Consider the following 12,799-nt stretch of genomic DNA (forward strand, 5'->3'; position numbering starts at 1 on the left):
ATCTCAGCTAGTTTCAAACCTATCATTTTATGCTATCTTATGCATCTAGCTGCCTGCAGTTGTATTTAACTTTTAACTTGAATTCTCTAATTTTAATTACCTTAATTAAAGAATTTCATTAGTCAAGCTCAACAGCTTCTAATGTGTGGTGTATTTATTAGTATAAGGGTGTAGATATATAAAACTGATGAATTATTAACTGTTGGAATCCTCCTTTTAAAATGCAATTTTCAGCCTTATCTGACAGTGATTATATTATAGTTGGCTTAAGTTTGAACAGTAGTTGTGCTTTTCACGTGCTAGATTGGTGGCAAAATGTTACTGTTAAAACAGGTAGGGGGCTGCTGGCACTAGAAAGGTATCCTTATCTCTTTCTGGAAAACATTGTCTGTTTATGTATGCAAAATTATTTTTGTCAAGCTTTAGTTAATGTTAGTACTACAGCACTAGCCTGAAAGCAAGGTGGTTGAAACTCTGGAAAGCAGTGGTCATAACTCTGCAGTTGATAACTGTAAAGCTTGTTTAGATATGACAGGTGTAGATCATAATCCAAGACAAAATGCACATTTATCTTAGGCTCTTAAGGCAAATCATCCCTCACATGTAGTATGTCCAGTGGTGTCGATCAGTAAACCATGGCCATGAGCAGTAATTTGCTTATGTAAGTTAGAAGGAACTTGGGGTTAACCCTCCCCAACAACACCAAGGGCAGCTGTTTTTGCTTTAGTGAAAAACAGATGATGAAGGAAGATGGCAAAAAGCTCCTCAGTTTGATGAGTTCCATCTGTGATGAATTGTCCCTCTAGCAACTGCTAGGAAACCATTAGCCCTAGTAGACCTGTGCTCTACTTTCATGGAGACCCAACGTGGTATTCATACTGATTAGGGGAAATTTAGCCACAGCACTGGGAGATTTCCTCTTCTGTTTTCAAATAGGAGAAGAGTACTGGTGATACTCCAAGATGACAGAGGAAGAGTGTTATGTCAAGGTGAATACTGGGAGAAAAACTGAAGTAATGCTAGTGAAGAAATTTAGTTATGGTTTTACTAACAAGATGTTGGTTTGATTAATGGGATAAGAGGAACATTCCAAGTAAATGACAGCTTCCTAGGAATACATAGTTTAAAAAAGGTTTCTTTCAGAGGTTGCCGAGATGCAGGGAGTTCATGTGGACATGGTAGCAGATAAGTAGTCTGTAAATGTGTGAGAAGGAAGGAATGAGAGACTATCAGAGATGGAAGAAACAGTAAAATAAAAGCAGAGTTAAGCAGCACTTGTGTGGACTGAGCATGGTGCATCCATTGGAACATCAGCAGCTAGAAAAAAAGCCTTTGACATGTATTTGATCAAAATGCATCATTGGTATTGACAGGTATATTATTTCATATCATAGCACAACAAATTTATTATGTAATAACATATAAGTAAAGACAGCTTTGTTGATGGCATGTTCAAAGCTTTTCAGCTGACTGTTACATTCATGATAGAATATGGGGAAAAAGCTGAACATTTACCATGGAAGAACTTTGTTTTGACTGAGTATAATGTATAGGTAAAGAAAAAGCTATTTATTTAGTTCAGAACTCATGATATATTGAGGAAGGATATTTATTTGCAACAGACATGCAATACTGCATATGATATAAAAAAAATATTAAGGAAAGAGACATATGAATGGAGAGGTAGGAGGCATGGGCCTGTATACATACTAAAGAGAAAAAAGTTATTTCATTAATCAAGTGGTGCAATAACTAATGAATACAAAGGGGACTGTATGATATTAGAACCAGGCAAAGTTGTCTCTTGGTGGAGACTTTAGTTGCTGAATGTCCTAAACAAAGATGTTTATAATGTGTGGAAAGAGTAAAAAAAAAAAAGAAGAAGAAGTGACGTAGGGAAGATGAACATTTTTGACCTGATCGTGAACAAGTATAAGAGAGAGCAAATGTGTTGATATCTGGACATGATTCTGAAGTTCAAAATGTAAGCAATGTGATAATAAATGAAGTTTGTGAAAAGGAGGTGGAGGAAATGGAGTGAAATAGAAATAATAAGAGACTCAGATATTATGATGGTATTTATTTAGACAAAAAGTGAAGATGTAATGAATGGGAATAGCTTTCAAATAATGGAAACAGCTGTAAGTAGAGAATTACAGAAGAAGAAATAATTAAAGAAAAAACATTACAAGGAAAGTAAATCAAATAGCCAACGAAAGTGTCAAAGAAACACAGAACAAATGCCCGTTCAGCATAAATAAATAAAACATCCACTGAACAAGTAAAATACTGAAAGGACGAACACGGCAGCATAAACTGAATAAAAAACAAAAATATTTATGCATAAACCACGGTAAGTGCTTTCACATAAAAATGCTTCCTCAGACCTTTTAACACAAATCAAAACATATGGGAATATATACAGAGCATCAATTCAAATAAGCCAATAGCTGTTCATCTTTAATTAATTATTTAATTATACAATATTATTTAAAAAGGAAATACATACAGACATCCTACAAATCTATAAATCTATAAAAAATATGTATAAAAACTATTTAAAAACGCAGAAATTTCATTCCAACTATACTCTATAATAACATAGGGAATATATAAACTATGTCAAATATAAATCGTTTGTGTCATTTATACAACCTCCTTTTTCTCAAGAGGGGTTTGATGGAGGCACTCGGGGAGTGGTTGGGTAACGGAACCTTTGTCTATTTTTGTTGAAAAACACTTTAAGGCCTGTGATAGCATTGAATAAGACAGTTTTACAAGGATCCAAACAATTCCTTATAAATTTGTATGATTGTATTAGAACACTTGGGAATCTAGAAAATTTGATTTTTGTAACAATGGATATCCAATCCTTGTTTACTATGATTCCCAATGAGTTAGGACTTTGTTATATACATGAATATTTGGTGCTGAATAGTGGTTATGATTTGACTAAGATTGAACTGATCTGTTTCCTTTTGGAAGTGATTTTGGAGAACAACATTTTTGTTTTCCGAGATGAATTCTTCATCCACAAACATGGCGTAGCTATGGGCACTTCGTGTGCCAATAGCTACGCCAATATGTTTCTGGCACAATGGGAGAAGAATGTATTGTTCAAATTAGATATGTTTTGCAAACATGTTAGTTTTTATCGTCGTTTTGTTGACGACATTTTCTTTTTATGGAATGGCAACACTGTTGATCTTGAAGCTTTTCATGTGCAGATGAATGGCTTATTGGATTGTTTGAAGTTTACAATGGTTTCTTCGAATGTAAGGATTGAGTTTTCAGAATTATTTATAGAAAAGCTATCAAGTTCTCTAATTAATACTGGTGTTTATCGCAAGAATTGTTCACGCAATAGCCTATTGGTCAGGTGCAGAATGCACCCGAATTATGCGTTCTGTAATTTAGTCCGAGGACAGGGAATTAGAGTATCAAGGCTTAACCCCACTGTTCAAGGTTGTTTATCAGACTTAGATGATTTACAAAGAAGATTAGTATTGAGAGGCTATACTCAAGATGAGATCACAGCTGGTTGGTGTGATCTAAGCTCAGTTAGGGAAGGTATAGCAGCTCCTTATTTTGGTCCTCAATTTATGGAGCCCAATACAATACTACATTCAGATGAGAGGTCTTCAGAGTATGTGCATATTCCCTTATTTTTTACTAGGGATCAAAATAGTCTTTGCAACATTTTTAAATGCTTTTGGCCTATTATGCATGTTGATCCTGAATTGGGAAATATGGTTGGTCCAGATCCTAAGTTTGTGTTTAGGAATAAGAAAAATTTGAAGCGGATCCTTTGTGGTGATAGAGGGTTAGAGAGAGAGAATATGTTTAGTAAGGATGGTGTAACACTACCTTGTGGTAAATGCAATTTTTGTGGTTATATTGATACTTCTGCAGTTTTTGAACATCCTGATTTACATAGGAGTTTTTCTTTTAATATTCAAGCTGATTGTATGACTGCTAATGTTGTCTATCTTGCCCAGTGTACTTTTTGTTCGTCATTTTACGTAGGTAAAACTAATCGCTGTCTTCATGACAGGATTAGAGAACATATTTATGGCATCAGGAAGGGTGTTACTACTAATGCCCTCTCTAAACATGTTATGGCCTTTGGTGAATTGCATCAGTTTGTTTTTAGAGTTATTGATTTTGTGATGCCCAACATACGAATGGGTAATATTTGTAATCACACTGAGTTCAAGGAGAACAACTGGATGATTATTTTTAGAGCTGATAGAGGTCATGGGCTAAATGAACGTGCCTCCATCAAACCCCTCTTGAGAAAAAGGAGGTTGTATAAATGACACAAACGATTTATGTTTGACATAGTTTATATATTCCCTATGTTATTATAGAGTATAGTTAGAATGAAATTTCTGTGTTTTTATATAGTTTTTATACATATTTTTTATAGATTTATAGATTTGTAGGATGTCTGTATGTATTTCCTTTTTAAATAATATTGTATAATTAAATAATTAATTAAGGATGAACAGCTATTGGTTTATTTGAATTGATGCTCTGTATATATTCCCATATGTTTTGATTTGTGTTAAAAGGTCTGAGGAAGCATTTTTATGTGAAAGCGCTTACCGTGGTTTATGCATTAAATATTTTTGTTTATTACAAGGAAATTAGTTAAAAAAGAAAAAGGGCAAATCAGGTAAAATGTTATATGTGATACTCTGCAAGTCATATCATTAAATGTAAATAGTGTTCAGAATAATTTAAGAATCATAATATTCAAATTATGTTAACATGTAAAGGGGTACATTATATCATTGACTTTTACAGGATTTTTACATTTAGAGAAAGGAAAGCAACATTAAGCATTGTGAGGAGGAGACATTCCTGGATATTTGGTCCAGAAGATTGTAGATGTGTAGCAGTGCAGTTAATACAAAAAGCTGAGTGTGTATATAATAAAGACAAGAGAGGCTTTAGTGGTAAATTTAAGGGTCAGGAGGGATCCAGTTAGAATCATAGCATTATATGCATCTACTGTTAACATGGAAAAAAAGAGAAATATTTGATAAAGTTAAGAAGTTTGTAAGGGTGAACATAGACATTGTTATATTAGGAGATCTTAATTGGTGTTTGAGAAATCAGGAAGGAAAATGACTGGAGTGTAAGAAATCTCATGAAATGATGAGATGGTGATATGAAAACAAGGGAAAGTGGGAATTATACATACAAAAGGGTGGCATAAAATTGACTGCATGTAAGAAAATACAAAGTAGGGCATGCACTGCTGAGTTTTGAAGTGCTTGTTTATTTATTACTGACTATAGTCTGACTGGTCATGGAGCCCCTTTTAAGCACAGGCCCAGGGAGAAAAGTTTTAGAAACATTAAAACAGTAGTAAACATTTGAATGTTGTTTCAAATGAAGGATAGCCAGTAATATACAAGTTCCACAAAATATAAAAGTTATTAACAGCAGATATAGTAATAAATAGTAGAATATTGTTTCAAATGAAAACTAACCAAGAATATCATCAAATGTTCAGTATTTCTGCAAATGTTTAGGATTACATATGGATGCATGCAAAATAAATACTTGGCTGAGATGGTGGTGCAGCAGGATAAAGCCCTGACTATGTCCCAGGTGCTTTACAGTGCAGCTGCAAGGATGGACAGGCCCATCTTTGGTGAGAGAAGGTGGATCATGGCCTGGCTCATGCAGTTGCTCCCAACTCATTTATTCCTGAAGGTAAGGAATGGAGTCACAGTGTGGCAGTCAGTGGAAGGACAGCATGGCCATATTCACCAAAGCTGGTGATGGTAGCTCCTACAGCTGAGTGCAAATGCAGTTGCACACTAATAGAGGTGCTTATGCCGTTGCTATGATGATATAGGTACCCATGTCAGCAACAAAGAGAAGGAGTTAGGCCTCGCATGCAAAATGATCTCTTTGCTAGGATGATATATCTGCTTAGAGGACTGTTCCCCAGGACAGCAATTGCTTTAGAGGCTCTGAAAGTATTCATATAAGAAATAAACGTGAGTCTTAAGACATCACTAAAACATAATTATTTTTTACACTTAGCATAAAGGTGAGTAGCACTTGGCATTATGCCTTGTGGATTACATGATTTAATATGATTGTATGTTTGCATGTAATTTATTTTTAAAACTTGGATTCGTGGTGAAGAAAGTTATGTTTATTTAAGTCTCTGGGGATATCCCCACCCCTAGGGAATGAATGTGGTCCAGTCCATTGAGGGAGGCTTAATGTTTGGCATTGCAAAGAGGAGGAAATTAGCATAGGAAGTGCATTTAATCAAAGGTACTCTTTTAGGTGCATTGAGTTATTTGAGGGTGTACAGTTTGCCTGAACAAAAACTGAAAGAATTGTTGCACATTTTTTTTCTTTAATATGGGGATCCTCATTAGATCCCATCAAGAGGCAAGTACTATGCAAAAATAATCAAAAAAGAAGACTTGGATCATCAAATCCTGTAATATTTCTAGCATTATTAACTTTGTACTGTGTGTTAAAGAAAACATTCAAGGAGACAGAATGCATAATGCGGAGAATAGTTAAGAAGAAATATAAAAGTGTGTTGAACTGTAAGGAAAAAGAAAATAATGGCAAGTGTGTGATAAAATTACATCAAAAGAAAACAGAATTTAAAAGCTTTTCCACCTGAAGAAAAAAAAAATTATATGAAAGAATTTTTTTGAAGTGAATGCATGGGAGAGAGTGGAAGAAAAAAACAGTATCATTGGGGAAAAAAACAATTGAAGAGGTGCGTGAATAGGCAGATCTTTGAGGAGATTACCTATGATAACTTTGAAACAGAAACATGATGTTTAAATGCTTAGATGAAAGATTATGTAAGGAAGAGGGATTATGCGAAGAAACAACTTTACATGTATTTATAGAGTGCAAATTAATTTTGGGAGGTATTTGCAGGTATGTGTCAAATGGAATGCTTAAAATTGTAAATTTGGACATATATTCTAATTTTCCTTTATTTTATTTTTACCTTTTTATTTGTTGACTGTGGTAGAACTCTAATCCACATGGACTTTTTCAAGTTAGTTCAGGGTTACAAAGTTGAAACACAATGAAACAAACAGTAATCATGGTCTTGCAAAGGTAGAATAAAACACTATTTAAAGAAGATGTAATAAAGAGTTACTTGAACCCATCGGCAGCTGTATGCCGTAGCTACAGAAGTGGTACTTGGAAATGGGAGAAGAAGCATCTACTTCTCAGAAGTCCAGGCCAACACAGAAGGACTCTGGCTGACCAAGTTCACTGATGACTGTAAGATAGGAGTTATTATTAACTCCCCAAGTGATGCAGACATCCTACAAAAGGGCCTCTCTGAGACCAATGAGAACTATGGCCTGAAACTTAATGCTAAAAATGCATTATCATCCCCTTTGGAAAAAACTCAGTTTCCACAAATTACCACATTGATGGGAGCTCATTGAACACTGGGCCATAAGAGAGCTGGGCTCCCAGGTCGACAGCCACCTCACCTTCGACCACCACATTGCCACTGTGGTCAGAAAGTCCTTCTATGTGGCACATCTTATAACCAAAGGTTTCGCATCCACGAAGAAAGAGGTCATCATCCCTCTCTACTCATCCCTCATTAGACCAATCATTGAATATAATGCCTCCATTTGGCATGTACCTGAACAGACACCTACAACAGCTAGAGAGGCGACAAAAGTACCTCACAAAAAGGATCCTGGACCTTAAACACATGTCCTACACAGACAGACTCAAGAAACTTCAGCTGTTCTCGGTCTCTTATCGTCTACTTAAAGGTGATCTCTGCTTGACTTACAAAGCCATATCCAACCCAGCCCTACTTGAAATGCTACACCTAAAGAAATCCCAATCCCCCCGTGCCACACGCTCCAGAGATCACAACCTCATTACCATAATTAACAGAACATGCTGGAGGGACAGGTTCATCTCCCAAAGACTGCCCATACTCTGGAATAAGCTTCCCATTCATGTCAAGCAGAGCACATCTCTGGCCCTCTTCAACAGAAATCTTGACGAGTGGATGGGTAACAGAAAGTTCACCCCAGGGATCACTCCAGTTGCCCTACTGGATATGGGCACTGTGAACTAACATCGGGTGGCAAATTGCCTGGGCATTTTTTTTTTTTGGGCTAGGCTTATAAAGGCTCCAGGGCCAGGGCAATTTTTGGGGCTAGGCTTGTAAAGGCTCCAGGGCCATTAGCCTAGTACACACTTATGAACCTATGAGGCAAGAGAAACAGATCAGGTAGCAGAGTGAAGAAGGGAGGGTAGGGGAGGAACAGTGTAAAGAGATGGAGTAAGGGGAGGAAGAGACTGATGAAAGAGTGGCGCTGGAAAGGACAAAAACTGATATTAGTGAGGAAGGAAAGCTGAAAGACAGAAAAAAATTAGGAGGTATTATAGAAGAGAATCATAGGAGGCATACCATGTTAGAGAAAATGTAATTTAGACATTGAAGCACTTTATATGAATAGAGGGTGAGGGTTTTAGGAAGTACCGCTATTATGAGAGCATTTGCATTGTAATTCTTTAAGTAAGAAGGCTCTTAGTCCTGGCTGAATCATTGAAAAAGGGGTATGAATTTAGTACTTGGTGGAATGGAAGTCTGAACTTTTGGAGCAAGTATGGAAACGTGTTCAGTTGAATGCAAGTTGGCAGTTGAGGATTCGAGATTGGTAACAGAGATTTGGAGGGATCTTGGGTCGCAAGGAATTGATCTGCCTTAAATAAATGTGAAATGAGTAAAGGGTAGTCAGTATATAAACTAGGCCTGTTGTCAGCAGGATGGTTCTGAAGTACAGTTTGAGCCAGTTAGAAAGTATGGAGTTCTGGCTGTATCTTTGGCAAATGAATTATCATAAATTATTAAAGGTAATTTGTAGCATTTTGAAATTCTTTATAGAGGCCATTGCAAAAATTAGGAGACCATACTCCAGCTGTGACAGCAGGGCATCCTTACTTATGGCAGTTGTCCCACCTGAGTGAGGGAAGTGAGATATTTTCATGGCTCAGAAGAGATGAGAAGACTGTTTACTTTGGACTTTCTGATTTACACCTGCCATAGAAATTGTAGTTAGAATCAAAACACATACATAATACACATTTTGTAGTGTGAAATTGTTTCCATTGCTTCTTTTTTTGAATAGGTAGTAGCCAAATTTTCTGGTACTCTGGCCACCCTTTGAGGATTTCCAAACAGCATAGCTTTGGTTTTCTTAGTGCTAAGTACAAGTCTGAGAGCATTTAGCTAGTTAGATAGCATTTTCACGTCTTCATCTATATATATATATATATATATATATATATATATATATATATATATATATATATACACACACACACACACACACATATGTATATATATATATATATATATATATATATATTAAAAAATTAGTTATTGTTCAATTAAGATGCTCATCAGACAAAACTTGCAGACTGTCAAATACCATATCTTATTAAATCAGATTTATTGAAAGGAGTTATTTACCCCAGCATCACCACTCCACATCAAGGGTTATGCTTTTTTTAATGAATTTGCTGTGGTTGTTTTATAACATCTTTAAGGGACAGTTGAAATGCTTGAAAAGTTTAATACAACCAGAATATGTCTAGGAGCAGAGGTATGACAGAGTAGCATTGCAGAGGTAAAAGTTAATTTGTTGGTTATACTCTCTAACTTGGAAGTGAAGCATTTTCACTCTCCTTTGTTGTGTTTGATAAAATACCACTCAAATTAATTTACTTAATGTGGATTATTTTTAAGGATCACCATTCAGAGATCTGTCTTAAAATGTAAACAGAAAGTGCAGTTATGGCTTGAGAAAATGCTTATTGATAACCCTTTGCTTGATTGCATTAAAGCAATTGATTTAATAGGTTGTGTTCATACTGTCAGATTAGCTGTGAGAATGGTGGTTGTCAATTTTTGTAGACCCTGTGATGGTGCAAAGTGGGATTTGTTATTGCAAACTTTGAAAGAAAGAGGGGCATCTGATAAACTGTATGAATGGTTTATATTGTACTTAGAGGGAGACAAAAAACAGACATTTTAAATTGTATTGTGTAGTTCAAGTAAAGATTATCAGTTCAGATGAGTACCTAAGGGCCAAAAATTGTTAATAATTTATATAGAAGTGTTTTGAGTTTTGCAAGCATACATGTAAAGTTAAGTACCAATGATGTACTGCAGTTTAAAACACACACACACACACACACACACACACACATATATATATATATATATATATATATATATATATATATATATGTTGTGTCTAGTTCGGCTTTTCCCGGTTAGGGGTCGCCACAGCGGAACTCCGGTCCGCTAATATATATATATATATATATATATATATATTTTTTTTTACACTTATAGACTAATAATGTGTTACTATAGGCCTCGAATTTGCTACTGTATGCACTTGAATATAGGTTGTTGATGTGACTTCTGTTTAAAGGGACAAGTCTTGCCACTGAGCAGAGTGTGGAAGTTGCTTTTAGCTGATACAATTGTTTATATCTCTCAGAGAACCTCTCCTAGCAGTTCTGCAGTCAAATCATGTCAAAGGAAGGTCAAAAACATGCATGCATCTTCTTGCTTTGATTTCTAATTAAGAACAATATAAAGCTGTGGCCATTAAAAGACCAAAAAACTGTAGGACAAGTTGAAGAATAAAACACTGTATATACTAGTGGCTGCCATTTCACAAATAAGACACTGTGAGCATTAAACAACATGAAACACTGGTTTAGCATTCTAAAAACTAAATATTGATTACAGTATAAACTCTGAAATAATGTAATATTAGACTGTGTTTTCTGCCCAAAATTTACTGTGGTTTAGGATATTCAAATTTGTTTTATAGTTCAGGGAATTTGTTTCTTGTTATCATTTCTATTCTGTTCTTTGGTTGGTTGCTTTTTTTCAGCAAATAAGAATTGAATTATTTTTTATGAAATGTTTATAAAAACCCAACACTAGCAGAGGTGGTTAAAACATATAGTAGAAATGTATAATATGTGAAATAAACACTGATAAATGGGATCAGACAATAATACTGCAAATTTAAATAAATTACAGTAGGCCAAAATAAGGTTAAAGAGATAATTATTAACACCTTCCTTAAAATACTCTAATAACTGACATTGATTAGTGTACTAGAGCACACAGTTCAAAATGGTCTAAATGGCAAATGCTAATAAGTGGTATTCTTTCAAAATCCAGGCAGTATCCCACTAGATGAATGATGGGAGCTCACTGAGAGGTGCATCTGATGTGGAGCATTGAGATAGGTAGGATACTGGTATGTGGCTATATGTCAGCAAAACTGTCTTGAATGTAATAGGATACTTAACAAGAACTAGCATAGTTCATGGAACAGAAGGATAACCTGTTTCCATTTGACTGTCACAGTAAGGAACATAAAAACAACAAAAAGGCAAAGCAGCAATAAACCTCCTGTTTTTTATTTCCAAGACTCAGTGCATCACTGTTGAGGCTTTTCAAAAGGAACAGGCCATCCAGTGACTGAGGATCATTCATTTCCCACAACTGTAATATTTAGAAAAATGGCAGCAGAAAGTAACAAGATAGTTTTAGAGCATTTGTATTTTTGTGCAGTGTGCAACCAATTTAATTTGAAAAAAGCGCCCAGGAAACTGTTCTTGCCATGTATGATATAGTGTTTTTTTTTTCTTTACTTTGCAGAAAGAAATGACTGAGAGGATCTGCATATGAAACAACTGCAGCAACATCATTCTTCTTTAAGGGTGTTCCCTGCAAAGATCAAAGACATTGGACAGTTTGAAAATCGGACTGACTTATTCTGCAGGAATAAACAGATTACAGATCCGTAATGAATTACACTGGAGCCATGAAAAAATCTTGTTGTATTTTGGGAAGCTGGGCCTGTGAATATTAATAAACTACTGAGTAGGGTATTCCCTCTGTGAATATATTAAAAAAGAAACGAGGAACATTTTTGTATACAAGTAGTCCTGCCTTCAATGTACTGATGTACAGTTTAGAGTTTTCCTCCTAAATGCTGTTACTGTATTTCAACATTCTGGGTAGGCTTGTTCAGTAGTCCTAAAAGAATCATCTACTGCTTTATATATTGGTTGACCTGACCTGAACAGCCGTAACTGAATTACAGTGACTCATATTAAGTTGGACTTTGCATTACATTGACGTAACTATGTTAGCTGTCTAAGGTAACATGCACTGAATGCATAAGCTTGTGGTGGTAAGAATATTCATAGGTTCATAGGTTCATAGGTAAATACTAGGCTAGCTGCCCTTGTGGGCCATTTTAAGCCTAGCAAATTTCCCGTTTTGTGCCCAAATTAACCTATCCCATTTGGTTAGAGATTGCCTATCCCATGGTCAATAATTATATATTACCCCTAATGAGAATAACTGGGATTATGCCATGGGGGCCTCTGCATGATTTAAAGCATTTAGGAGTTGCCTCTGTCCATTAGTAGTACAAAGGGGCAGTCCAGGGATAATTTTTTTGTTTTCCATCCCTAGATCCAAGTTGCACTTGGATGCCATTTGGCTTGCTGATGTGCAGTAAATCCATCTGTATTGGATTGGAGGATGCCTTTTATGCCAAATACAGGTCACGTTTAGGAGTCTGTAGGATACCGAGTATAGTGACAGGACTTTGAGTCGGTCCATGGAGGACATGTTGTTTAGGCCCTGTATCCTTTTAGTAAGTTATCTCTGTGGGCATTCCAGTTGTTGCATGTGTCTGGACAGATAGAT

At 35.7% G+C, this 12,799-nt stretch overlaps 1 protein-coding gene across 1 annotated transcript in view; it reads left to right on the forward strand.

Moving 5' to 3' along the window:
• Positions 1–12,021, forward strand: part of MOB3C (MOB kinase activator 3C) — an 810,703-nt gene extending 798,682 nt beyond the window's left edge. The window contains exon 5 of the mRNA XM_044085817.1: positions 11,738–12,021. Coding sequence (XP_043941752.1) covers positions 11,738–11,767 — 30 coding nt within the window. The 3' untranslated portion in view covers positions 11,768–12,021. The remainder of the gene's footprint in view (positions 1–11,737) is intronic.
• The last annotated feature ends 778 nt before the right edge of the window (positions 12,022–12,799 follow it).

The sequence above is a fragment of the Protopterus annectens genome, chromosome 10.part0, assembly GCF_019279795.1.
Source record: "Protopterus annectens isolate FY-2018-M chromosome 10.part0, PAN1.0, whole genome shotgun sequence".
NCBI classification, from domain to species: Eukaryota; Metazoa; Chordata; order Ceratodontiformes; family Protopteridae; genus Protopterus; species Protopterus annectens.